This window comes from Zasmidium cellare (genome assembly GCF_010093935.1).
Source record: "Zasmidium cellare ATCC 36951 unplaced genomic scaffold M409scaffold_1, whole genome shotgun sequence".
NCBI lineage: Eukaryota > Fungi > Ascomycota > Dothideomycetes > Mycosphaerellales > Mycosphaerellaceae > Zasmidium > Zasmidium cellare.
This window is the reverse complement of record NW_022986945.1, coordinates 1,376,340-1,403,363: the sequence shown is the minus strand read 5'-3', so window position 1 is coordinate 1,403,363 and position 27,024 is coordinate 1,376,340. Positions and strand designations below refer to the sequence as shown.

Genomic DNA, 27,024 nt, shown 5'->3' with positions numbered 1-27,024 from the left:
TACGCTGTCATCGTCGGAATTGCCTACCCTCGTGAATCATGTTGTTGGTCGAGGTGACAAGCCGGTCTGGGCATTAGCTGGGCTGGGCTCAACGCTCTGGAAACGGAAGTCAAAGGATCCTTGGTGGCATCCTCTTTCAGTAATCACTCGGATACTGCGTACACTGTCCCGTCAAACGGGATGGCTCATCGACTCTGATCTTGACAAGCTTTTCGACTAATATCCACGGCGATCAGCCCTCGTAAGCGAGTTTTCGCGCAAGTCGCTATGGGTTCCCGAATCGCGACATCGATTTCGGTGTTGGATAGTATACGAGGGCTGCGTAGTAGTGAGTGGTGTAGGAGTAGCCTACTCTGTGTACCGAGACAAAATAGCGTCTGGCGTGAAGAAATCCTCCGAGTAGTGTGTTGTCCGAAGCAAGAACAACGCGAGGTGTCGTCTGAGGCGTGGACCGAACGTGGGCGTGGGGGTGTAGAATGTGGAATCGTGTGGGGCCGACGACACGTGGCGTAGATACATGCACATGAGATCGGCGTCGGTTGTTTGTCATTCCCCTCACTCAGATCTGCATCTCGCACATGTACCACAAACTTCAAGGCAGACCTGCGTCGTGGCCCGCTGTATCCTGGACCACGCAGGTCCCCAGCCTGCAGGACTCAGCCATGGAGCGACATCAGGGTGGACCCTTTCTCCCTTTCTGCAGCTAACGTGCCGATGGAGCTGAGTCCTTCGCACTGTTGCGTGCTTGGGAGCGAGCTTACATACTCGGGGAGCACAGGAGAGCCGCCTGACGCCGCAGTCTGACCGAGTCGAGAATCGATATAGGGAGGCGTAGAAGAAGAGTATCGAGACAAGGCGGTCGATATTCAAAAGACCACGGACATCCTGAGAAGACAGGAGAGCAATAAAAGGGACCAGCGGGCGAAGGAAGGCGTACGAGAACGACCGTCTGTCATATCCCTCGGGAACATGTCGCCAGTGCCAACAGGGAGATCGACACGCTAGCACCAAGTCAGCAAGCGCGACTTTCTCAATACGCGTGCTCCTTCGGCGCAAAACACGCCGCAAAGTGTATGAGAGTGTATGCTTCCTCCAGTGCGAGATGCATGAGGGCCTGCAGGGTGGCTCCTGGCTCCAAAGCTTTTATCTCCCAACCGCCAAGTCGCCGGCCGATCTTGTCGGTTCTCATGGCATCGCTCCGTGGCGTGGCTGCTCCCCGTGTTGCACAACATGGACATGGCATGATGGAGCTTATGGAACGCTTGTGCTTCTTCTCGGTGCTGAACATCTCGAGTGTCGCCGGGCCTCGCAACGCTATGCTGCTTCCGTGTCAACACGCGAGTACATCATGTCTCGTCAATGCCGGACCCGTAGCTCTCCTGCAATCTGCGGCTCTCAACAGCCGCGTAGGAATGCTTTCAGGTTGTTGGTATTACTCTGATCGTCGTCCTTGGTGGGCCTAATTCTATGCATCATTTGGCAGCTCATGTGAGCTGTGCATTGGAGCGAGGCTGGGAATATAGGCCGTCCGCCCCCGTCTTTCAGCTCCTCGATCTCCAGAGCCCAGCGGTCTGCTCAAGCGTCGCTCACGATCGTGAGTGACTTGGGTCCTACTTGGCTACCGTCGTTATTGTCCTCGTCAAGGTTGTCTCAGTTCGGCCATCTTCGTGTCTTAGCCTGGGTCGACATCGGCTGGGGGCGATGGCGTCTCCTGCAGGAGCTGCGGCTCCGCGAAAGTGGACGCCTGCGGAGGACCTTCGTCTCCGGGCTGAGTGTGAACAACAACGTGAGTGGTAAACACCAGCAGTCGCAGTGTCGTCAACAGGGTGTGGAGAAATAAATGTCCATGTGTGCTGACACTAATTTTGCCTTGTAGTACGGCAGACGGGCACCGTCAACGACTGGATGGCGGTAGCAGACAAGATGCCACATCGGACCAACAAAGACTGCCGTAAACGGTGGAGCAAGGTCTGTGCCACGCTGAAGAAAGGCCCATGGAGCTCCGATGAGGACTCCAGGCTACAACAAGGTGTAAATCGGCACGGTTGCAAGTGGACACTGGTGGCCCAGGTGGTGGAGTCTCGAAGTGCCGACCGTACGTGTGTTGTGTTGGGTAGCAGACCACCTCAAGCTAACCCTCGTCCAGAATGTGCAAAGCGATGGCAACATAGTCTGGACCCTCACCTCGACCGGAGCGAGTGGAAACCTGAGGAAGATCGACTCCTCCTGGAAGCGGTTCGTCAGTATGGTAATGATCCCGTATCCCCGAGACGATTGGCCCCGTGCGAGACATGTGTTGACATCTTCAAGGTCAATCATGGACCAGTATATCCGAAGCAAAGTTCCCTCGGCGAAGCAAGACCGACATCAAGAATCGATACTCCATCATCCTTCGACGGTTAAAGCAGCGACCTAGCTACCTCCCCACACCGACACCCGATCACGAAGATGACGATGATGATGCTTCGGACTTTGAGGTCGACCGTACGTCCACCACAGGTCTTGGCGCTAGCGCCCAGCATATAAATTACCATCAATCCCCCTCCTCTCACCACAACGTGCCGGCTGTTCCTTACAATCACAGCATGCCGGACATGATGTCGTGCGTACCGCCATACCTCACCGCCGACTATCGTACGTCATCGTCTTCTTCCTCTCCGCCCACACCTGCCTGGACTCAGAACATGGGCATGATGGATCAGTCCATCGGGGGCCGCTTTGGGTCTAGCTCTCGAGGCAGCAGCAGCAGTGAGATCTATACACCAAACGACATGAACACGATGATGGACCCGATGGCATTGGGCCACGATATCGCACCCAATATGACCGACGAAGAGTTCACATCCGAAATGCTCGCTCAAGTCAGCTGCATGGATGGACAAGATCTGATGAGCATTTCCGGCGACCCAACCTCAAATTCTTTCTCCAGGTCCTCATCGACTTTGACGATAACCATCGAGGATGCAGACCCGAATCACATCGACGGGATCACCAGCATTTTGTTGCGGTCCAGGACCAGATTTCGAATGAACCACTCTTGAGCATTGGGACGTCCCGATATACCAACTTCTCATTCCATCCTTGTATAATCCACCATCCTGGCATTGATGACTGACGAATAACGATACCAATGGCAAAGGAGCACAGGCGATATCAGGTCCTTCATGAACGGAAAATGGCTCCTGGGATGCGGCGAACTTGGTGTGTACGATGGTCGCATCCTGGCGGGCGTTGCTCTTCCTAATCTCTTTTGTATCCTTGCAAAATGTTGGGGCATTCACGTCCCCACTGGGCTTCCAGTCCAAGATCCACGACGAAAGAAGGACGCATTCTAAACGATCGATGACAATCGAAGCATAGCATACATGTCAAAACGAAGGTCAGGAAGTACCCTCCTCCCGCAGAAGCGGTAAAGAATAGAAATAGACGACAGAACACATAAGAAAGAATCGAACGAATCTGTTAAAAACCACAAACTCACTCTCAAACACTCTCAATTAAAAAGAAAACTCGACGTCCTCAATGCCCTTTTTTAAACGTGAAGTCAACTCGCCACGTGCGGAGACGCAAAGCCGGCCCTCCCTTCGTAAAATCCGGAGTGGTCAGACGTGCCGAAAACGGCGCCATGTTCGGAGCCTGGTGGCCGAACATGGGCAGCGGATATAAGTCGCCTGGGACCCTTTCCTACTCCCAATGGCTTGTATCGTGTCTCTCTGTCTCGCTTACTGCGACGCGGTATCCATTTGCCACGAACCGGCTGTTGGGAAGACGAGTAAGATCTCCTCCATTGCTCCCATCGTCTTCCGCAACTGATCCGTTCTCGCATATTGCTGTTGTGGGCCAATGCTGAGCAGGAAATCTGCGTCTCATGACCCAATGGCGCCGTCATAGGGGTCGAATAGATCGAGCTATGGATTCCGCCTTGCGAGACTTGGACGCTTTGTACGATGTCAATGCACGTTGCAGACAGAGTAGAGCCCGGAGTTACGATCAGACATGAGTAGACGGTTGGAGGGCCAGCGACGTCGCCCACAGACTTGGGCTCCGCGATCGTTCCATCGACATCTCCACCGCCGCGAGCGGGGAGTCCGGACGACGCTGCTTGAAGACCGCTCCGATGATGGAACGGAGTTGGTTGACAAGGGGACTTGTGCGACTTCACGATCTATCCCCGACACCATGCTACTTCGGAGACGATTGACGTCGACTGGAAGATGTGGCAGCAATCCTCCGGTCCAGGAGGCCACTCTTCTCACGAGTACAATGACGTTTGGCGAGACACGGCTCGGGGAGACGTACGGGGGGCTGGCTGGCGGTCTGGCTGGAACGAACGGGGGAGGCAGAGTCTGAAGGAATCCCGTCACGCGAGGCGATGCGATGTGATGTAGCTCGCTTCGCTACAGCAGCATCCCAGGCCCGGTGGATCGACTTGCTTCTGCTACTCTGTTCAGTGGACCACGATCGCCTTCGCTTAGAGCCCTAGGGAGCGGGCGCCATCGTGGGCGGGAGCGCAGACCCCGTGATCATCATTCAGGAGTCTAGGTGTCAATTTCCCGGGGCTACTGCGTATGTGACGTCTGTGCGACTCGTTGTAATGCCGAGATGGCGTCGATGGGGTCTCGCTATGTGCGTGGCGTCGATCGTTGCGATTTTCGCATATCTATGTAGGTCTTGTCTCTCACTACCTGAAAGACTTCGCACGTCCATCTCGCTTCTGTACTCGTTTTTTTTTTTCTAATTTCATGAGACGTTTCATTCTCAAGAGTCGCGACTATGTACCCAAGGAGACGGAGGAACGATCGGAGCGACCGAGCGTGACAGTCTGTACGTGTGCAGAGATCGACGCCCAACTCGTTTGGACAGCTACATCTGGAAGACACCGCGCGACGATTTTAATAAGATGAGAGGCTGCGCAGTGTATGTACAGTAATTCGCATTATGGCCGAACTCGACTCTGACTATCGCCTCTTCCAGCCTCGCAGCCTGACCCCAAGCTATGCACAAGAGCAACAACGAAGTTGATTCGAAATATAGTATAACTTGTCATTCGACATATTCTTCAAAAGAGTTACAATCCCAGTGTCTATATGGTATCTAGTTGCCCGCAAGGATGGAAGCAGAGATCTTCTCAGCCAACGCATCTATTTGGGGACGACAGGTCAGCCACATTCCAAGACACGATCAATGAACAGGAAAGACTTACAAACAGTAGACATAGGATGTCCAGGAGGCAGAAGAGCAAAAGACGAAGCATCCACAACCCGCACACCAGTCACGCCAATGACCCGAGCTTGGGGGTCGACCACAGCATTCGGATCATTCGCACGACCCATGCGGCACGTCACGGCAGCGTGGAAGATGGTGCTGAAGCTCTTCTGGATGAAGTCCAGAATCTGGGCATCGGTTGAGACCGCAGAGCCGGGGAAGTATTCTGGGCCGATTAATAGGGGCTTCATTGGACTGGATTGCCAGATTGCTCGGGTGCGTTTGAAGGCGGCGATGGCGGCGGCTTGGTCGACTGGGTCTACGAGCCAGTTGGGATTGATGAGAGGGGCGTCTGCGGTGTCGGCCGAGGAGATGTTCACCCAACCCCTGGAAAGGGGGGCGACCAGCCCAGCCACCAGGGATGCATAATTGTAACTATCGGTAGGGTTGTCGGTGATGTAGTTCTGTGAATATCCAAAGTAGCCCCCCGGCGCTATGATTTCTATGTCTGGCCAGTCGGCGGGGAAAGAGTTGAGAGCCTTGATGGTGGCGTTGTTGAAGTTGGTCGAGTTTCGGGGCAATTTCTCCCAGCCGAAGTAGTCGACGTTAGGGTTCGTCAATTGGCCATATCCTTGATGGAATTGCTGTACGGCAGTGGCCATATTGTTTCCTTGCGATAAATAAGAACCGGTAATGACATTGACACGGTAGGTTTGACCGAAGAGGATATGGTCGGTCATCTGCAATACCTCCGAGTCAGCGGCCGAAGGCTCGAAATCATGTGGAAGGTACCTACATTCTGACCAACACCAGGACGGTTAGCTAGCACTGGAATACCATGCTGTTGAAGAGTAGCGGCGGGACCGATGCCAGAGACCATAAGCAGCTGTGGAGACTGGAAAGCCCCAGCAGACACAATGACCTCTTTGCTCACGCTAAGAGTATATGTAAGGCCATCAGTGTTGACCTGCACACCAGTAGCTTTCTTGGCGGAGTTGAAAATGATCTTCTTGCCAAGGGTGTTTGGGAAGACGATAAGATTCGGACTGGGTCTCGAGATCGACTGTGCGATTGCAGGCTGCAGAAAAGCGACCTCAGAGGAGTCTCGGAAGTTGGTCGTGTAGTCGATTGTAGCCAGCGCATACGACGAGCCGATCAATTTTCCACTTTCGAACCCCTGAATGGGATTGATGCCAATGGCAGACAAGCCTTTCACGACAAACGTTCCAAAGGCGCCAGCCCACGCAGGGAAGATGACGGACAGGGGCCCACTTGTGCCGAGCTGAGAGGCGACGTACTGTGGAGTTGAGTTCGCAATACGTCGACTGTCTGGTGGAGTGAAGTTCTGGCTCTTTTTGAAGAAGGGGTAGAAGTTGTCGAACGTGTAACTCTGGTCGCCGACATAGTCTGCCCATCGTTGATAGGAATCTGCTGTCGAGGCATGATCTGAAAAGTGCTGTCAGTAGAGCGAGAGATCTCGAGGTAATAAGATACTTACAAGTCATGTAGTTGCGCGCAGAGCTCCCGCCAAAACATTTCCCTCGAGGATAGTGAATTCTGGCATTCTGAGCTCCTGTCTGGGGGGTCGTGACGAAACCCCAATCGATCCCAGGCTGCCAGTCATTCACAGCCTTGCCCGCGTAGTACAAATCGCTCTGAGGAATCTGACTAAGGTTGCCATTGGTCGTCTCGTAGAAGGTTCCCGCCTCAACCACGGCGATGTTGAGTGCAGAGTTCTGAGCAAGTCTGTAGGCGACGGTCAATCCAGCGTTGCCTCCACCAACAATGACATAGTCAAAGGTGTAGTTCTGGCCTGGCACACCAAAAGCTGATCCCACCACTGGTAGACCATTACCAACGGGAGCCGCAGTGACGACTGATGCTACGCTCAGAAGCGCTACAAACAAATTTCTGGTCGGCATATTCGCAGCCGATTGAGTTTGTTCACAGCGAACGATGCAAGCGAAGGAAGGGCAGAAACAGACGATCGATGACAGGAGATGGAATCGTGGAAATGGCTCGGCATCGCTCAAGTCTTATACGGGTCTACGACTCGTCGAATCGCCTACCTTGAGATGGGCTCCTCATCATCTCTTTGGGAGGATGCATCCATCGCGAGACCGCGATACAGGACACCGAGCCGCACATGGCTCGCCTGAGAACAATACAACAATAGCGAAGCCATGGACGGCACACGTACCGTATTGGTAGAGACAGATGTCGGGCCGGAGGGCAAGCGATAGTATGGCGCCGAGTGCAACCAACACCGAAGTGACCAGGCTGGGTAGCGATTGGTCTGCACAGACGGAACTGCATCATAGGAGCGACAAGGTGAATAGGCGATAGTTGGTATCCGATCGCGATTTAGCCAAAGCCGTATGAGTCCAAAAAGGAACCATCAGTTTCAGTATGTTGAGAATAGCCTTGATTAGGTAGATGATTCACGTGTGCCACAACTTTCATGGGAGTATTAACCACGTGGCACACACGTTCGCTTCATGCACAAGTTCCATGTGTTCATGTCTCACACGAGAGTAAATGTGGTGGTCGTTGTCCTCGATCGCTCACGGAGAGTTCTTTCGGATTCTCGGCAGCACGTGATCCTGCTGAGCACCGTAGATATCTCAGAAAGCCCAGTTCGGTAGCGATGGTCCTGTCTACACGCTCGCAGACGAATGGTGATGATCTTCGCGCATACTGTGTTTAGTTACATGGCACAAGGTGGTGTGAAGTTGGGCAAGGTGACGTTGAGGATTAGCCTTTTTACTCGGGTCTCGCTTGCCGGCGCGCTAGTGGGAGGCCCGCGCCGATCAGATAAGCACTGACGTTCCGTGAACCACACTTTCTTCCCTCCCAACAACCTTGCCAATGCAGCCTTTCAGTCTGGAGTATCACACAACACCGACTACACGTACTCGGGTCCAGCATGAGTGTTGCTTTTGGCAATGACGCCAATGACGTTCACCTCGCGAACTTGCCAGGTATAATACGTGACAGCCATGGCGCTTCCTTGGAAATGCAGTAGTCCAGAGAGTGCAGCAATCATAGCAAATGGTTGGCACCACCCTGAAGAACATCCTCCTGTGCTGCACACCCAAAGAGGGCGTATCCGACACCCCACTACCTGCTGCGATTCCCGAGAAGCAGAAGACCTCATCTGTCGACAGCTCTGACAGCGATTCCACCTCGACCATGGCTCGCGTTCCCAGCCTCGCCGGCAAGATTGCCCTTGTTACTGGTGCCTCGAAGGGTATTGGCAAGGCGACCGCTCTTGCTCTCGCTGCTGCTGGCTCGTCGGTTGTTGTCAACTTTAACTCTGACGAGCAGGCCGCTAAGGACCTCGTGGGCAAGATTGGTGCTGATCGGGCTCTCGCCGTCAAGGCTGACTGCAGCACTCTGAGCGGCATTGACTTTCTGGTCAAGCAGACCGTCAACCGCTTCGGCCGCATCGATGTGCTGATTGCCAATGCTGGGATTCTCCCCATGAAGGACCTCGAGCACACCACCGAGGAGGACTTCGACCGCACCTTCACCCTGAACGTGAAGGGCCCATACTTCCTCGCTCAGGTAAGTACCAACGACAAAATGGTCATCGAGCCATCCAATGAAGACCATCAGCTAACATAGTCCGAAACAACAGAAAGCAGTCCCCCACATGCCAAAGGGCTCGCACATCGTCTTCCTCTCCACCACCCTCACCAAAGCCTCGACCGTCCAACCCGCCTACCTGCTCTACAACTCCACCAAGGGCGCCATCGAGCAGATGACGCGCGTGCTGAACAAAGACGTCGGCCGCAAAGGCATCTTCGTCAACGCCATCGCGCCCGGCCCCACGGGCACCGAGCTCTTCTACAAGGGCAAGAGCGAGGAGATGCTCAAGACCATCGCCAACTTCAACCCGCAGGGCCGCATCGGCACGCCCGAGGAGATCGCGGAGAGTATTGTGTTTGTCAGTGGGTCGTCGTGGTTGTCGGGGCAGGTTGTGGCTGTCAATGGCGGTATGGCTTAGAGAGGTGGAGGGAACTCTATTCTGCTGAAAATTGTACTGTACATCATAGAATGCATGGCTGTCGACCTTTCTTCGAGTCAAAGCAAAGCAATGCAGAAGATTAATGAATTGGACGACCTTACGAAAAAGCTGACGTCTCAACAATCTCCAGCGTTCCAGATCCGTTTGCGCCACTCTCTGTTCGCTCTCAACCATTAACGCGTACGTGATTGACTGACCGTGACAAAAAAGTACGAAGAAATTGGCTACTGACTTAATTCGAGGCGACAGACCCACTGCAAGACGAGAGAGGTGCAGCGTGGCGAAGTAGGGCTTTTCTGGCAGTCCAGAAGGTCGAACTCAATAGTGTTGGACATGGTCCAACTCCGCTCCATTGATTTCGGGTTTCGGGGGCATGAGACACACGTAACATCAACATCCTGAAGAGATGTCCACGCGTCGTTCGTGTAAGAACCAGAATCCTCCCTCCCGTATCAGAGGAACAGCGAGCGGGAAGATAAAGCGAGCAAAAGGATCGAAGTCACTGAACTCAACTCACATCGCCACCAAATAATGAGGATGAAACTTCCTCCGTCGATCAATTCTTCTCAAAGTCATATATGCATTCCACAAAACCAAAGTAAAAATCTATCTATCGCGGTCGCCGTCGCCGTCGCCATCATTACTCATACGTAGACAGCCAGAGACAGCCCGACCAATCTGATTCTATCACGTCGATCGCATCACAATGCAATGCTTTCTCAATGTATGTTCATCTATCGCTTCTTCAAAAAAAGTTCTTCACGCCGCCGTGAAATCGCATAGGGTATCATAAAGCGTAACAAAAAAGCCAAAAGAGTCGTCGCTGTAGGGAGGATCCACCAGAGATCTAAAGAGAGAGGATGTGATAGCAGCAGTCACGTTGTGTCGGTGACGTTGCCGCCGGGGAGTCCGCCCTCTTCGACTTCTTCTTCCGGTGGGGAGTGGGCGGCTGGTTTGGAGCCGCCTAGCCAGTGCCTCACGGCGCAATCCCCAGCGCCTTGGCATATCTTCGATCGGCCTAGGTTCTTGAACTTGGGTCCTGTTGGGCCGTTGACGTAGTGATACTGGCCGGCAAAGCGGTATTGTCGAGGGTCGGAGAGAGGGTAGTATTTGTCGCCCCAGTGGCCTCCATAGTGGAACCAACCGATTGGGGAGAGAGGGTTCAAAGTCGAAGCTCGAACTTCTCTTGTCCTGTAGTCGTAAGTGTACGACTGCAAGTTCTGTGCCGGGTCCCACAGGGGTCCGCGGTCTGTCTCGTCATGCAGGAGTCCAAAAGGGAGAATATAAGGATGCAATCCGGGCGTGCCGTACATGGCGTGCGATCCAACAGCGCTGTACACGACAGGCCGCTTGGCGTGTCTGGCGGCGGTCTCGTTACTCCAACTGCCGATCATAGTTCCTGAGCCGTCGTAGCTAGGAATGTACTTCTCCATAGCTTTCCAAGTATACGCCTGTCCAAAGTCGTGCTCTGAAAGGAACACAGAATGGGGCTTGCCATTCTTAAATCGGATGGTGGTGTGTTCCCAGTCACCAACATGGTTACCGAATCGAATGTTCAACACACGTTGGCCCAAGTTGTAGGAATAGAAGAAGAACCAAAAAGCGTCGACGATGCCATCGTCTTTAGGAACGACGACAAGGATCGCCGGTGCCGAACTTCGTCCACCTTCTTCTGGCCGATGCCTTTCAGCCTTTACATCGAGCGAGCGTCGGCGTAAGTCCGGATGTGGTCCCCGGGGAGGGTTGTATGGATCGTAGCACGTTCCCGATAGCGGATCGCAAGGATCCCCACAGTAATCGTCGCTCTTTCCGCACCATCCGTAGATAGAGCAGCACCGACCGAATTTACTGCCTGTACACGTGAATCCACTGCTGCCACCGCATCGTCCATCTTCACTAACCACCAGCTCCGCCGGCCACATTTGCGGATATGCTTCTTGGCTCGATTCTTTTGGCGGATGGTTTGCAAGAGCCTGTTGCTTGGCTGACTCCAGGTCAAAGTCTTTGATATCGTCAAGGCTCGGCCACGGCGGATCTTCGTTATCGTCGCCGGCCGTTCTTTCGGGTACCTTGGGAATGTTCTTCTCACTGGCCAGCCACTCGGGCTTTTCTTCGACGTTGTCGTCGCTTTGGAGATACATGAACCTGCCATGCTGTCCCACCGTGTAATCATTAAGTTCGTTGAGGTTGGTGAGATTTCGGTCTTCGGATAGATCCAGAATCTTGCTATAGTTTAGGAAAGGCGATGTGTGGATAAGGTGATCACCCAGATCACTGGGCCAGTATTCTTCTCCGGAGAATAGGTGAACATAGGGTGCGTGGTCCAGCACGTATTGTGGTATTTCTCTGCGTTGGATCTCTTCTCTTGACCACGAGTTGGGATCCTCTTCGCCCGAAGTCCACCATTCGGGGAGACGGACTTCATCCACAGTATCGTCATCATCGTCCACTTCTTCCCACGTCCATGCGCTTTTGAACACCCAGTGCTGTACTCCGCACAGTCCGAGCCACGTGCATAGCTGGCGATCCAGCCAGTACTTCGAACTCGCGACCCATGCCTTGTTCTCGGCCAGTTCGGCAAGATTACTTCCTTTGGTGAGATGCACCACGAGGCCCGTCAGCGCAATGTAGACCAAAGCGACTGAACAGAAGCCGAAGAAGCATTGCCGACCGCTGGGGCGCCGCATGGGGAGTGTTTAGAGCGGTGGGAGATTGGCGACCACGACGGAGATAGCGGTGGTAGCGTAGCGCTTCTGTACTACCGGGACATTTGGATCGATTGCGGGAGCGACGGTGAGGTGCGAGTGAATGGTCGCTGAACGCTGCAATGGCAGGAGATGCGGGAGAGGTGAGATGTTGGTGGAGCGAATGGGTTGAGATGTTGTAGTAGGTGAAAGAGAGCGTGGGCGGAGTGAGATTCGAGTGCGCAGGAAGGGCGGAAGTCGGGTGGATGAGAGCGGTACCTGCAAGGTGGAAAGGTCCGAGGAAGCCACTGAACGAGATGTGCACAGCGGGTGGTAAGCCTCAGTCAAGAATGCGCTAGTCGATGCGGTAGGTTGGATCGAGTTCGGAAGTTGATCTCGTGACGAATCGCTGCTGTCTGGCGGCCGGCTTCGTCGGATACTGACGTCGAGCAGCTTGGTAAGATCTATGCCAGACGTCGACGACCCCGGTGGCAGACGTGGCAGATGCAGCCCGCAGCGTCCGGCCCTGCAATTGTAGCAATGCTAGAGAACTGTGCGCTGTGGTAACGATGGACAAGGCGGCGGTGTCGACCGTACGAGCGTCCGTACAGCCGTCAACTCAGCGGCGGTGGTATCATTCACGCACGAAAGGACGTACGAGTTTGGGGGGCATGGCGGTCGCTTTAATCGGCATGCGGGTGCAGTCAGCAGGGCATGGTCCAAGCAGTGCCATACTCCGGCCCAGCGCATCACGCTTTGCCGAGACGACGACAAAGAGAGCCAAAACAGTCGTCGAGGAGCGGCCGAGCAGCGAATCACAGCAGCGTGTGCGGTGAATGTGTCAGGTTGAGCGGCGCCCACTGGCCGAAACTGGGCTGCAACACTGCCATGTCCCGATTGGCAGTCTGCACGACCTTCCCTGCGTCGACATCCTGCGTCCAATTGCGCCCACACGCGCCTGCTCCTGGCGACGACAGCTCTTGACCACGGCCTCAGGCGACTGATCAGAAGGGAGACCGCACACCACACCACCTCGTCGTCGCTGGCATGTGAAACGCACAACACCTTCACCTGTGCGTGCGTTGAGGGGAACGCAGGTGACGTGAGTGGCCACTTAGACTTCGTGCTATCTGCACGTTGTCTAGACCACCGACTCCTTCGCACACCTGAGCGGTGACCAACAATGGGCCAGCCCATCGCCAGTGACGGTGCGCCCGCAATCGTGAAGGACGACGACGACGACGAGTGGGAGTACGAGTATGATGCGACCGAGACGGAGGACTGGTACTTCACCCTCGACCTCACCACGCACATTCCAGATGCACTGCTGCAGAAATCCGCCCCCGCAAACGGCAGCCACGAGTCCGACGGGGCCGCACGGGGCTTGCCACGCAACGAGGAGAAGGATGGCGAGGAGGGAGCAGTGAATGAAATCGAGGACGACGCCTCTGCCAAACCCGTCGGCAATCTGCAGATCATTGACTTGCATACCACAAACCCTCTGATTAAATTTGACGACCAGATCTTTTCCTGCTACTGGAGCACCGACCTTGGCACGCAGGTACACATCGCTCAAGCTGGAGACATACCAAGCCCTCGTCGAGCAGGGACAGTGCTCGATGTTGTCGGCACATCGCAGACCAGACTGATCGGAAAGCCCGCATCCCTCAAACCCCGTGAAGATGGCGGACGACGACAGGAAGGCGGCGCTCAAACCAACGCCATTGAAATCAAGGACGCATCCGACAGTGAATACGAACTGGAAGAGCGTTCGCAAAAGTCCACGCCCGCCCCAAGCACTCAAACACCAGGCACACTGCTAGAAATCCCACAAGAACTGCTAACCAGCAAAGCCGTCAAAGACCAAGCCTCTTTCCTCGAACGTCTCTCAGAGGTCAAGCTAAAGAAAGGCGAGCACGACCCCATCCCATTCCACGGAATTCGAGTATACGATCCACCGGACAATATCGAAGAGATCCGTAAGAAAGATAAAGAATTCCAGGCTGCGAAACTTCAGAAAGCCAAGGACGAGCAGCTGGCTGCGAAGGGCGATCGGCCGCGGAAACGGAGGCGGAAATTTGGTGAGCAGGGGGCGAGGTCTGATGCTGGGAGGAAGGGGAGAGGTGCGATCGCGGCGTCGTTGGGGTTTCTGGAACGAAATAAGGGTGGTGGAGCAGCAGGAGGACAGGCGAGCACTGCAGCTGCGGAGGACGATGGTGCGGAGGAGGAAGATGCTGCTGGAGAGGAAGATGATGATTGATCTGATTTGCATTCCATCTAGGCCGAAAACACACACATACCCCATGTTCAGGCCTCACAAAACAAAAGACTGGAGTGCCGCCGACCTCAACTCCATCCGCTCCGTCCACCAAAGAACTAAAAAGTATTACCCTGGAAACTGATCGACTCCAGCTGCGAAGCAACACGCAGCTCCTCCTCCAGCGACGCCCACAGCCCAGGCGCACTCGGAGCGTACCCAAAGTTCTTCTCCGCCCGATCCGCTCGCGACCTCGAGTTGGCGCCGAACATGTACGTTCCGATGTGCGGGACTCCAAACGCCGCCATGGTCTGGTCGACCTCTTCGGTGGAGATGGACCTGGCCGTGCCGTCGCCGATGCTGAACTTCTGGAGGATGACGGCGGAGCGCTCGGCGAGCTCGCGCTGCGAGTGCTCTTGCGAGGCCGCGAAGTAGTAGCCCTGCCGTGGATGTCAATACGAGTGAAAGAAAAAAAAAAGGATACGACCATTGGGAGAAAGTTCAACTCACCTCCCCGCCCCACTGCGCACCCTCCCCACCCTTCACGGCGCTCTCCACCAAGCCCAAGTACACCTTCACCAGATCCTCAATGTGCACCCAACTCCGCACATTTGCGCCCTCGTTGCCGTAGAACGGCTTGCTCAGCCTCTGGATCTCCGTCAGGAACACCGGGAAGTAAACCGTGTGCTTGTTCTTCAGGCCCCGGCCAGGACCGTAGATGTCCGGGGGACAGACGATGGCGGTCGCGAGTCGGGAGGGGTGGGTTTGGGCGGCGGAAAGGATGAGCTTGTCGACGTGGCGGTGGAGTTCGCCGTCCGGACGGGTGGTGATTTCTTGGATGTCGGTGATGTCGGACCAGATCTTGGGGTTGAGCTTGCCGACCCAGGAGGGGGAGCGCCAGTCGGCGATGAGGCCTGTGCCGCTGAGGTGGAGGAGGAAGGTCTTCTTGTCTGTTGTCGTGGGGAGGGGGTCGTTAGTTGGTGGACGAAGGGCTGGGCTTTGGTACGGGATGCTTACCGCTCTTGAGGCTGCCGTCGATCAAGGCCGTGATGCTGTGGACGTGGTCTGAGTTGCCGTTATCTGCACGACGTGGTCAGTCATCGGCGATGCTTCAACTCGAAAGATCGAAGGCATTCGCAGGCATTGCATTTCCGTCCAACATCACTTGACGAGTCGCCACGTGTGCGACACGATCGAAGATGCAGCAGATCTCGCAGCGCATGGAGGCCCTGGCCGAATCTCACGCAAGGATGTCCTCAGCAGGATTCGCAACCCTGCGCACGAATGCCGAACAACACCTCTTTGTGACCCAAAAAGCTCCCAGCTAGCTGCCCCAGCTTCTCTCTGGCAACAACAACATGAAAGAAGGTATTCTCAGAGAAGAAAAGGCAACTTACGAACAACGACATCCGCCTTGGAAGCCTCCTCGCTCAGCACATCCGCGTTGTCATAGTCTCCTCTGACGACTTTGACGTTGGGATACGTCTTGGCGAAGTCCTCGGGTGGATTGCGAAGCAGCGCGGTGATCTCGTACTCTGGGTGCTTCTTGACGATGGTGTCCAGGACGGTTCCGCCGATGTAGCCAGTGCCGCCGGTGCTATTCTCCAGTGTCAGTGACGTGAGCGCTCGTTGTGGGCTCCTGCGATACCCACATGAAGATCTTGGGCGCCATTGCTTCGTCTGCTCGTTTGCTTTGGGATGATGACTTCCTGTCAGATTCTTGTTGTGTTGGAAAGATGGCTCGCTTCGTGTTCTTCGCTTCTGAGCCCTCCTTTAAATCCCCTCTCAACCCTGAAGTCAAGTGTCAATTTCTAAGCACTGTCGTGCCAGCTCATGAAAAAGTGACGTTCTAGCGTCGAAAGCGCAAGTGCCACCACAAAGAAAGTTCCAGGTTTGTTGCAAACAAAGACATCTAAACACATCTGAACCAATGCATCGGGATCGCTGCCAAGGCACGCTTGCGCGACCGAACCACATCTCTGGGAACAGATTGAAGAGTCATCGTCGCTACGGCACAACTTGAAATACCTTACCTGTGTACGACGGCATTGCTAGTCCCGACTTCCATCCTACAGTAAGCTAAGTGTGGGTGGATAGTCTACGCCACGTGCGGCGCCTCAGCTGTGAAGAGTCATACTGTCATGCCAATCACTGCGATATCCGCAGATGCCATTGACGACTGTGTGAATGTCGAGACGAGATTCCAATGGCCGGCGGGTACGCATTGCCCCGCTGTGGGCGCGAGATGTCGGCATCGTGGTGGCCGTCTCGGACCGATGTCACATGATGTTGCCGATAGGCCGGCACTGATGAAGGGATAGGAGTTGTTCTTGGGTGGTGGGGAGTGTGAGAGAGGAGGCAGGAGAGCAAGGATCGTGAGGTCGTCATGGGAGCTGGGCCGATGTGAAACAGTGGACCTTGTCGATGCTTGGTGAGTAGTAGTCAAACGCTGATGCATTTCCAGACATCGACTGCCCGTTGGCTGACGGAGTCCTTACTCGCACCCACAATCACCATGGCCACGATGCTCATACTCATGCACAACATCGCGAATAACATCCTCCAAACTCTCGCCCGCAACACCCAAGCCAAGCATCTCTTTCGCGTCTCTCTCCACAGAAGGTCTCACCGCATCCAAGCCCTTGTCGAACAACACACTTCTCTCCATGAGGAACATGCCCGCATCAGGAAATCCACGTTCGAACCTCCTCTCCCCTTCATGAACGAGATCCTCCACGTCTACATTGCCCACTTCCCACGTCTGGCCCGTCTGATCCTGGAGAGATTGCATAATCTCATGGCCGCTGACTGTCATGCCGGCGGCGTAGATGTACTGGTTTTTGACTCCGCTCCAGTGTGTGATTATGGAGTGAGCCACGCGACCGATCCACGAAGACGAACTTGCTGCGAATTTCTCATGGCCTGAGCCTGGAATCATGGCGCTCTGCCATTTGAGGTCGAAGCCTAGGGTTCCCGTAATGAGGACATGATCGAGGGGGAAGCAGCCTGTTGCTACTGCGGTCCACTCGATAGATTTCTCGTATTCCTGGAGGTACTCGATAACTTTTGCTTTTTCTTTGTAAGGAGGTAGACGGTCCTGGATTTTGGGGTTGAGTGTGTCGTGCCCGAATTCTGCGGCGACGAAGCGTGGGATGTTGGTTTGGATTGCGGTGGTGATGAGTTCTTTTTGGAAGGAAAATGAGCCGGCGGATTGAGTGCTGAATATGATGTCGGGGGCGACGGTTGTGAATAGTGAGGTGAGGGATGGTTGGGCGAAGTCACTTTTATGGACGGTGATATTGTCTTTTGTTGATGCGCTGGACTGAGCGTGGGCGATTTGATGTATGTCGAGGTCGCTCGTTATCAGACCGGATTTGATGCTCGATGCTAGTCGATTGTCCTGCAGGTCGGTTGCTTAGCAGCTTCACGTGAGAAGAGGTCTCGACAAACTCACGCCAAGGATCACTACCTTGCGGATCGGGCTCTGCGTGCCATTGCGGCTGTCGTTTGTGATGGCCATAGGGATTGCTCTTCGCGCAAGGTCGCATTTCTGGTGACAAGCAGGATGGGACTTGCATCTCGGTCGAACGGATACTCCTCACTTCAAGCCCTCTTCTACTCCAAGCTTGCAGTCGCTAGCATAGGACATAGCCATTGGGGAACCAGACGAGCAGTATTTGAGGTGCTCTGAGAAGTTTGATAATGTGGTCGAGAAATTTGGCTCACAGACCTCGTGTCCTCACAAAGAGATGATATCTCGAATGTCAATTCCCTTCGATTCTTGCTCCGACCGTCCTTCAACGATCCTCATGGGCCAAGCCATCAGCTCTTGCCAACCAGGTTGGAGGATCTGATAGATTTTTGGGACCTGCTGCTCAGCTATGCCCGCAAACCAGGGAACAGTGTCTGAGATGAGTTTCATCAGAGCAAACGCATGCGCAAGCAGGACCATTGCTCTAGGAGCCCGCATATCAAGCAGTTCCAGAAAGCGCTTGGGTAGCCGTGAGGGCAGCGCTACCAAGCGACGGCAGTTGGCGAGTGCTGGTTCGCTTCCTTCGATGATGCTCTTGTACACCAATGCGATATACGCCGTGCACTTCTGGTACGAATCCTTGTCTCCTGGAGATGCCATCTCGTACTCTTCGTTGAAAGTGAGGACTTTCTCGAACGGTCTGCCGAATTCACGCTGGAAAAGCGCGTCTTCTTCGTCCAGTTTGCCGCGCCCGAAGTAGACACCGTTGGCTTCAAGAAATTCTTCGCCCATGAGCCCTCTCCACACCTCGCATAGATATCGAGTCCCATCGGCAAGGCGTAGCCATACGACGGGATCCAGTGTTGGGAGGGTCCTGTCTTCGTAGGAGTCGCTTAGAGTGAACAATGCGTGAAATGATACGAGGATGGAGGTGATGTAGACGGCTTCGACGTTCTCTCGTGTGAGTGCTGAGAGACCTCTGCGATGGCCATCGATGGCTCTGTCGAAGTAGACACGCGCGTTGATGAGCATCTCTTGTCTGCGTTTCGTGCTAACGTAGTCAGCGTTGTTCGAATTGCGCAAAGCGTTTGCTGCGTCTACGGCATCTACAAGTCGTCAGCATGATCAACAAAGCTTTTAATGTCCTCCAAACATCTCTGTGCTCCCTCTCAACGCACCTTCATTCTCTTTCCACTGAGCAGATATGTCCTTGGTGGCATAGGCAGGCTTCTGAATGGGATCTCGTATCGGTACCATGCGGCCTTCCATTGGAATCCATTGCTTTGGCGATTGTCGCGAAAAGTGTAGAGCTGCCAGAGCAAACATGGCATCTAGTACCATGCGATGCTCCATGGCGAACAGCGGTGCCTGGAAACGCCAGAACTCCGTACCAGTCGAGAAGCTCTGTTGTAAGTCAGTCGAGGCTGCTTGGAGTCCTGCCACAGGAAAGTTTTTACCGAGCACGTGTAGGCAGTCCATTCGTGCATGAGGCGAATCTCAAGTTTGGGATCAAGCCCTTGTAGGTCTCCATGATATCCGTTCGACTCAGCGGGAGGGGTCGTCAAGGACAAATTGTCCGATCTTCGAGGTGTTGGATCGATGTATTCGCAGGACACATTGTGGCGTGTGCAGGCAGAGCATTTCGGTCGCTGCTCATCGCACTGCGAGGAGCACGTCAGTCCTATTCATCCCACACGACACTCACAAGATGCTGTTGAAAAGTTTGCTCTTGGGGGTTGAACATGGTCTCGAATTTCGATGCCTCTTGTTGATGGCATGGTCGGAGGCCGGGTCGCAGAAGTGACTTGCACAGTGTGAAAGCATATGACATCCATCCCGTCTTGAGCAAACAACGAGGGCGTACACTGACCTTGACCTTCCTCGCCTTGCATCGCTGACAGCCGGTCCGCGTCTTCTTGTGGTTGAGTCTGGGCATTTCGTTTACTGCCAGGGATGTGTGGATAGATGTCGGCAGGCAGACCGAGGAACCGAGACCGAGAGCTGGGTTGTTGATTCAGCGTCGCGGCTTCTGTTCACGTCGTCTTGCACGGGCTTGTTCAGTTCTTCGCTCGTCACTCGTCGTCGTTGTCGTCTCGAACTCGCAGACCCATCACTGCTCGCCAGTGGAAGGGCCGGAATGTCGATGCAAAGTAGAACATCGACTGTCTCTGCTTAGTTATGGTTTTGGGTCCGTGCGGGCGGCGGATCGAAGCAATTTTAGCCTTCTTCTTTCTCACCCTCGCATTAAACCTCGGACTTTATTCTGTGTGCGCTCGACACGACATGGGCTTCTTCGAACAGGCATGGTAGCCCGTATTCTCCCCTTTCACGTCCATTCAGGCACTCGACCGCGAAATCGACAAGGTCCTATGCCTGCAAACAAGAAGCTTGGCTGTGGCCTCACCTCTCCCATCGCGGCTGCCTCGAGCGCGCCTCGGAAGCCGCAGACACTCGGTCCTTAAACGCAGAGGACCGATCTACTGGACACAGCGCGGCCAGACTTCTCACATATTTCCACAACCATCAGAGGCATTCCAAACATGTCGGCGAATACATCGTTCCGCCCCCTCAGCCGCTTCTCCGCCCCCGCCCGCTCTCGAGATCATCGGTGACAACTTTATTGCAGGGGCCCCTCGGACGTTGAAGTCATGCAGCCTGACTTCTAGGCCTAATCGGTCTACTGCAATTCATCCCATATATCAGATGCTGCTATCATTGGGCATGATCATGACAAAGCAGCTCTGTTCCGCGATCAAGCAAACCCTAAACTTACCGACCTCCTACACCGTCGTACGTTCGTAAAAAATCTCTCCCAGAACTTAATCGGCAGCGAGGATCACTTCATGCCATCTAGGATTGATCTACTTCCTAAGAGGCGCGCTGGAATCTCAAAAGCTGGCTCTCACCCTCACCAAGCTGCGCGCTGATCTGGCTGTCCAACGTCCCCAAATCTACAGACTCCCACACGTTGCGCACCTGATACGAGCCGGAGAGACCAAGGTCAGCCCAGGTGGCAGTCACGTTCTGCGTACCCTCCAGGCTAGTGTTGAAATTGCCCTGTCCTTGGTCCGGCCCATAGTTCGCCAGCACCACCGCCGCATCGCCTGATCCATCGGGTCCGGCAATCCAAACCTGCAGTTGCTGAGGCGAGTTCTTTCCAGTACCCGGGTTCCGGGGCTGCATGGGATACTGGGCGGTGAAGTTGGCCACGTCGACCCACGCCTCTGGTAACGTCAATAACTTCTTGCCCAAGTCATCAAGGTTGGTGAAATCGGATCCAGAGAGCAGGTTCGCGCCCGCGGCGATCCAGTGGGTTGCGATCGTCGTTCTTTCTGCATCAGATACGCCGGTTACGCTCTCCGGGTTGCCAATGAACGCGTTGTCCATGTCCGGATGGATGGTCAATGGTAGGTGGTTGTCGTCGATAACAGTGCTGATGAATTGGCGGTAGTTCTCGATCGCTCGTTGTACCACAGCCCACTCGACCAGCTTATTCCCTCCCTGAGCATTGAGATCCTGATCCAGCCTCATCGAATCCGCATTAGCCTCCCAGATATCGAAGAACGAGTCGTTTCTCTCCAACTTCCAAGAGATATCCAGACGAATCGGTCTACCCACTTTCTCGATCGCTTTATGAAACGCGATGACCGAGCCAGAGGTGTTCGGTTGCAGAGTCGCACTGCCAGGAGACGGAGAGCCAGGAGTAACGTAGTCGAACTTGATCAGATCGACGCCCCTACGAAGAAGAAAGAGTCAGCGCCTCAACAAACCACTTCAACAACAACGACTCACCAATCCGCAAACAACCCCACGACCGAATCATGCCACTGCTGCACCCCATCCTTCGCATCATCAAAATCCATCCGACACAACCCATTATCATGCCCATCCCACGTATCCCTAATCGCAATACTCGTCCCCTCGATCGTCTTATCCCCATCGTCATGAAAAGACCCAGGAACAACATAAACCCCCAACTTCAGCCCCATCGAATGCAACTCCGGCGCCAGATCCGAAATATCAAACTTGCTCGTATCGTCGATGATCCTGCCGTACTGGTCGCCATTACACCCGACGCTCCACCCGGAGTCGAGAGAGATGTAGTAATCCCCATCCGCGAGGAGGGATGCAGGTGAGTTGGCCACGAGCGCGCGGGCTTGCGTTAGGATAGAGGATTGATTGAATGAGAAGTTGGGTTGCGCTCCGGTATTGACCTGCAGACCGAAGGAGTTGAAGCCCCTCGGCGGCGTGGTGAAGCCGTTTGGTGTGGAGGAGTATTTCACTACGGTGAGAGGCGTTTGCGCGGAAGCCAGGAGTGGCAGCAGGGAGAGGAGGGGGAGGAGAGCCATGATTACGAATTGAGTAGACTTGCTTCCTTGAAACGACGTCCTTCTTTCGTACCTCAAACATGGCAAGTATGGCTACTATATAAACCCCCCAACCCGACGACATGTGGAGGGACCAACCCGGCGGTGCGATGCAATGTAGTGTTGCGATGGCGAACAGACGATCTCACACGGACGAAGTTGCGGCTTTGAGCCTTGCGAGTGGGCGGGGTATGTTGACATCGTCAGAAGACAAATACGAACCTCACCTTTCAGTACGTAAAGAATACGAAGAGGACGGCTTTCTTAGTCCTACCTCTGCATGTATATGTATAGAGTGATCAAAGAAATGTATTGTAAGAACTGCAAGATGACGTTTTGAGGGGGGAAGATCGGTCATCATCACATACACATGCACATGCAGGTACCACATACCGCTCTTGGAGTTGATTCCCTCTAAGCAAATGAACAGAACTGAAGAGGTAATAGGATTGAGTGAAGGATTCCAATAAGGGTTCGATTTCCTCTCTTTCTCATCTAGTAGCATCGTGCTCAGGTATTCACCCTGGAGCCATGGTATCAAAAGAGTCAAAACGCCATGCAACGCAACACAACGCTTCATCATTCAATCAAGTCATCGTAGTAGCCTGCCCGTGGTTCGATTCGTCGTCCTCTTTGCCCAAAAACTCCACGCTAAAGACCCCAAAAGCAGAGAGCCGTCCCGTATCCATCCTGATCCACATCCATTCTCAAACTCCCCAAGTCATCTCATCCATCCTCATTCTCCAATCAACAGTATAGGTCAATCAAACCACCTTCCTCCCCGCCTCCCTCAACTTCCGATTCTCCACCTCCGCCTCCTCCGCCGCCATCTCCTCATCCACATCACTCTCATCCGCCTCATCAACCACATGCTTCTGCATCGGCATCTCGCCCTCCTCGGTCACAGGCGCATCCTCCAGACTATCCCCGTCGATGAACGTCCAGTTCTCCTCCACATCCTCCGCGCCCTCGCCCGCCACATTCCGCTTCTTAATCTGGTCCTTGGCGCGGGCGAGGTTGCTGTACAGGGCGTATATCGCCGTGTCGACGCCCTGCTCCGCGCGGATCTGTTCGCCGAGGAGGGCGGCTTGCGTGCGCATGCGCTCGTCGTGCACGGCGACCCAGAGTGCTTTGCCGAGCTGGTTGGTCGTGACCTTTCTAAGGTGCACGCCGACGCGCAGGTCTTCCACTCGGCTCGCCCAGAAGTTTTGGTCGCCGAAGAAGGGCTTGATGAGGGTCGGGATCCCGGCGCGGAGGGAGGCGCCTGTGGTGCCGGCGCCGCCGTGGTGGACTGCCGCGTCGATCTGCTTGAAGAGCCAGTCGTGGGGTACTGAGGTGACTGGGAAGATGGAGGGTGGCAGCTCGATGGGGATCTGGTTGGCGTTGTCTTTGTTCAAGCGGTCGGACCAGCCTTTGGACAGAATGCAGCGGACGTCGGCTTTGAGCACCGCTTCGACGATGTGTTGGGTCAACAGTCTCGCATCGGACACCACGACAGAGCCAAAGCCAATGTAGACGAGCTTCTGCCCGTCGTCTCGGGCTTTCTTGATGAATTTGGCAAGATCTTCTGGTGGTTGGTAATCCTCGCCCTCGTCCAGGAACCAGTATCCGGTGACGTTGTGCCAGTCGCAGAAGTCGAGAGGTGGGATGAACACGCTCGGAGAGACGTTGTATAGGAATGGGATCTGGTCGACCTGCAGACGACCAAGACTCGTGGATGGCAAGTTCAGGGTCTTCCGACGCCAGTGGTTGATCTGCCACGAGGGCCACGACCAGAGCACATTCTCGAAGAGGGTGTATGTCGCCCAGTTGTACATGCCGCCCTTCTTACTGCTGTGAGCGGCAAACGCATGCGGGTATGTCGTTGTCCTCGTCCACGGCATGGTGAAGGCGCGGAAGTATGGGACCTCTAGCGCCTCCGCAATGTGAATGCCCACCATTGCGACAGGGCTCTCGATGATCATCTCTGCATCACGGCATGCGGCCCAACCAGTCTGGCAAAGAAGATCCAACCAGCTGCGGTAGGTCGAGTTTGCTTCAAAGATGAACGATGGCGTGAACATGCCATTCTCGACACAGATCCTCATCAGCTCTGCTGGATCGCCCGCGACTTCTGCGAACTCGATGCCGTGCTTCTCCACCCAAGGCCTGAATTCCGCATGGGTGGCGATCTTTGGACGATGACCTTCAGCGATAAGGCCCTTGCAAAGTGCTATGAATGGCTGGACGTCACCGCGGGAGCCGATGGTGAGGCAGACGATGCGTAGGGACTTCTTGGGCTTGATCTCGAGTTTCGCCTTGGCGGGATCACCGAACAGAATGGGCGGAGGCGGGTCGCGCAAATGCTCTGGTAACTGTGAATCATCGTCAGTAAATCCCTCCTTCCTCGCCTCTCTCAACAAGTCATTCTCGGCGGCAGCGGCGACGGCATTTTGGCGTTCTTCTGGCGTTAGTATCGTAGACTGCGCAACCTGTCTGGATGGATCTGGCAAGATCAATCGGACAGCGGCTTCGGCGTCGTTGCGCAAGTCGTTAGTAGGGAATTCGAAGAACAGCTCAGGGTGTCCTTTGATGATCATCACCATGCCTGGGTAGCCCCAGCGAAAACCGCTCTGCTTCTGGACGCTCGAAATTTGTGTGTGTGGAAGGATGACCTTGGTCCCCACACCGTACAGCAAGCTGCGAAAGCAGAAGTTGGTGGTGCCGATATAGATTTTGCCGTAGGTCGGAATGGTCTTGTGCAGCCAGCAGAAGAAGACAGCAACCAGGTTCTCGGTCTCTGGCAACGCGAAATGTTGTCTAAAACGTCGCTCGTGTTCCGCAACTTCCTTCTCTTGGTCGGGGTCCTGGATGCTGTCGTCAGGCGCCAGTCGTGCGGAATCAGTGTAGTATCGCTTTCCACCAGTGAAGGCTTCGGAGAAATTCGAGATGTATGTCTTGGGGCTGCTGCTGAGGTACGAGCCCACTGCCTTGCTCGATGATCGCACGACGTCGGCGACAGTCTTGGCATGCTGTAGGGGCATGGATATACCACGTGCCAGACGCCCTGGTGCTTTGATGGTGATCGGTTGTGTCTTGTTCTTGGGCTCAGCCTCTATCGTTCGACCAGATCCACCACTCTCGTTACGGTGTGCTTGAGGACGATCCTTGTCAGGAGGCTGAACACGCACGCGCTCGGCACTTGACTCTCGGGACGACTCCTCTGATTCTTCTCGCTCGGCAGTCCTGTCTGGAAAGGTGCCACGATACTGCTGCATGCTGAAGGTTGGGCGTTGGAACATGCCATCGTCAACCAACATCTGGCTGGCAGACATGTCGGGATCGGTGCTGTCGTCAAGGGTAGAGGAAGAGGTGACGAAGCTCTCACTCGATTCCAGCATGTTCGGTGGATAGGGCGGTTTGCTGTGCTCGTCTGGGCCTCCACTGCTACCGCTTCGGCTGCTTTTCTGCGGACTGGCCGTTCCACCTGCTGCGAGTGGTGAGAGAGTTGAGCGGGCAGGCTCCTGGCCTTGTCTGGCAGGCGACCGCAGCTGAGTATCTGACGACCGCATCTGTCGCACTGGGCTGAGGCTGCCATCCTTGGCAATACCTTTCTTGGCGCTGTTGCCCTCAATCATGCCCTTCAGCACCTTCAAAGCATCTTTGCCGTGCTTGACGAATGTGAAGAAGTACTCATCGATCGCGTAGGTATCGTCACCGGCAAGCACCCTAAGCTTGATGGTGTCCGCCAATTCGATTACGTTGGTCTCCTCTACATCTGCGATGTTCTGCATCGGCAATGATAGCTTGACTGAGTCACCATCGTTGTGGTTTCTGAAGATGACCTTCTGTAGCTGTTTGACCCATTCCTTTGCGGATGATGGTTGTTCGGCTCGGTAGTAGTACACTCGATCGGGAGTGGTAATGGTGAAGTCTGTTGCTTCATGGCCCTCCTCAGGAGTGGTGATGTCTGCAGAGATGGCGTAGCGCAGATCGACCATGCCGAGAGGAAAGTAGGGATCTGCCGAGCTTCTGTAATACGAAAAGCTGTCTCCTTTCAAGACGAACCAGTATTGGTGATAGACGTAGCCATGCTTGCTTTGCTTTCCAATGTGGCCGTTCTTGAGCACCGTGTTGGTCTTCTGATGCAAATAGCTGTAGAAGCAGACATGCTTGGTGGTGATGTACATGAAACCTTGCAGTATAACGTTCTTAGTGTACCAGCAGGGGTATTCGGCCACAACGTCCTCTGGCTCTTCGAATTGGAAAATGGTCGCGACGGTCTGGGTGAGCGACGTCTTTGCCTTATCTTTCACCGTCTGTCCAGGTTCCTTCTCTTTCTCATTCTTCGAGATGTTCGCAGAATCCAACGTTCCTACATCTGCCATGGCCATGGCTTGCAACTTGCGGTCTAGGACAGGGGTATCTGCCTGTGCTGGTGTAGGTTGTTCCGCCTCTTGTGAATGCTGTTCGTCGCGGGGTGGAAGCAGCTGTGACTGCGTCATCGGGTCCTCGTGCTGCGAAGCGTCCTTCTCTTTGATGGGCTTGAGAAAGCTATGGACTAGCTTGTTCTCACTCGGTCCCTGGCCGTGCTTCTTCACTGCAGGCTTGTCTTTCCGGATGTCCTTGCTGGTTGCTGGTCGTGCACCCTTCTCGCTCAGCTTCTTCTCATCTCCCGATATCTTGCTTGCGCCAGACTTGTCTTCGTCACGCTCACTCTCACTTCCACTGTCGTGCTGGAACCAGCCTGGGAAGTTGACTCCACCCGACTGCGCGGCGATCATGCCGTACATGCTCTGGTGTGCGAAATTGGGGTTGTCGACTCCAGTGCCGTCATCGCCATCGCCGTCGTCGTCGACCTTGAACCGCTCAGGTAGATCCATGGTGCCTCGTCCTCGCTCGCGGACGTTGGCCTCTCTGCGTTGGAGGCGGTGTTTGAACGAGCTCGAATGTCGGCGGGGTTGTTCCGGTGAAGTCATGGTGAACGAGTGAAGTGAAGTCGCAAGTGACGTCCGTTTGCTTAAGCACGT

General features: G+C 54.6%; 9 protein-coding genes across 9 annotated transcripts; 3 read left to right on the top strand and 6 right to left on the bottom strand.

Annotated features, from left to right (window-relative positions):
• Positions 1–1,701: 1,701 nt before the first annotated feature.
• M409DRAFT_16193 (uncharacterized protein) lies at positions 1,702–3,041 on the top strand (the record flags this gene model as incomplete). The annotated part of the gene is made up of 4 exons (XM_033803528.1): positions 1,702–1,786; positions 1,877–2,095; positions 2,147–2,248; positions 2,311–3,041. 4 exons carry the CDS (start codon positions 1,702–1,704, stop codon positions 3,039–3,041), a joined length of 1,137 nt encoding a protein of 378 aa, XP_033674814.1.
• A 2,053-nt stretch (positions 3,042–5,094) lies between these two features.
• Positions 5,095–7,127, bottom strand: M409DRAFT_16192 (GMC oxidoreductase; the record flags this gene model as incomplete). Its single annotated transcript, XM_033803527.1, has 4 exons — positions 5,095–5,141; positions 5,204–5,945; positions 6,002–6,651; positions 6,704–7,127. The coding sequence occupies 4 exons, from the start codon at positions 7,125–7,127 to the stop codon at positions 5,095–5,097; spliced, it is 1,863 nt and encodes a 620-aa protein (XP_033674813.1).
• Positions 7,128–8,204: 1,077 nt separating this feature from the next.
• M409DRAFT_62138 (uncharacterized protein) lies at positions 8,205–9,214 on the top strand (the record flags this gene model as incomplete). Its single annotated transcript, XM_033815038.1, has 3 exons — positions 8,205–8,209; positions 8,415–8,772; positions 8,846–9,214. 3 exons carry the CDS (start codon positions 8,205–8,207, stop codon positions 9,212–9,214), a joined length of 732 nt encoding a protein of 243 aa, XP_033674812.1.
• Positions 9,215–10,110: 896 nt separating this feature from the next.
• M409DRAFT_48830 (carbohydrate-binding module family 18 protein) lies at positions 10,111–11,922 on the bottom strand (the record flags this gene model as incomplete). Its single annotated transcript, XM_033811054.1, has 1 exon — positions 10,111–11,922. One exon carries the CDS (start codon positions 11,920–11,922, stop codon positions 10,111–10,113), a length of 1,812 nt encoding a protein of 603 aa, XP_033674811.1.
• A 1,180-nt stretch (positions 11,923–13,102) lies between these two features.
• Positions 13,103–14,179, top strand: M409DRAFT_16189 (uncharacterized protein; the record flags this gene model as incomplete). Its single annotated transcript, XM_033803526.1, has 1 exon — positions 13,103–14,179. The coding sequence occupies one exon, from the start codon at positions 13,103–13,105 to the stop codon at positions 14,177–14,179; it is 1,077 nt and encodes a 358-aa protein (XP_033674810.1).
• Positions 14,180–16,670: 2,491 nt separating this feature from the next.
• On the bottom strand, positions 16,671–17,754 carry M409DRAFT_62136 (uncharacterized protein; the record flags this gene model as incomplete). The annotated part of the gene is made up of 2 exons (XM_033815037.1): positions 16,671–17,479; positions 17,631–17,754. The coding sequence occupies 2 exons, from the start codon at positions 17,752–17,754 to the stop codon at positions 16,671–16,673; spliced, it is 933 nt and encodes a 310-aa protein (XP_033674809.1).
• A 161-nt stretch (positions 17,755–17,915) lies between these two features.
• On the bottom strand, positions 17,916–19,584 carry M409DRAFT_16187 (uncharacterized protein; the record flags this gene model as incomplete). Its single annotated transcript, XM_033803525.1, has 4 exons — positions 17,916–18,754; positions 18,827–19,052; positions 19,106–19,309; positions 19,519–19,584. The coding sequence occupies 4 exons, from the start codon at positions 19,582–19,584 to the stop codon at positions 17,916–17,918; spliced, it is 1,335 nt and encodes a 444-aa protein (XP_033674808.1).
• Positions 19,585–20,516: 932 nt separating this feature from the next.
• Positions 20,517–21,997, bottom strand: M409DRAFT_16186 (glycoside hydrolase family 27 protein; the record flags this gene model as incomplete). The annotated part of the gene is made up of 2 exons (XM_033803524.1): positions 20,517–21,384; positions 21,441–21,997. 2 exons carry the CDS (start codon positions 21,995–21,997, stop codon positions 20,517–20,519), a joined length of 1,425 nt encoding a protein of 474 aa, XP_033674807.1.
• Positions 21,998–22,779: 782 nt separating this feature from the next.
• On the bottom strand, positions 22,780–26,973 carry M409DRAFT_48826 (glycosyltransferase family 1 protein; the record flags this gene model as incomplete). Its single annotated transcript, XM_033811053.1, has 1 exon — positions 22,780–26,973. The coding sequence occupies one exon, from the start codon at positions 26,971–26,973 to the stop codon at positions 22,780–22,782; it is 4,194 nt and encodes a 1,397-aa protein (XP_033674806.1).
• Between the last annotated feature and the right edge of the window lie 51 nt (positions 26,974–27,024).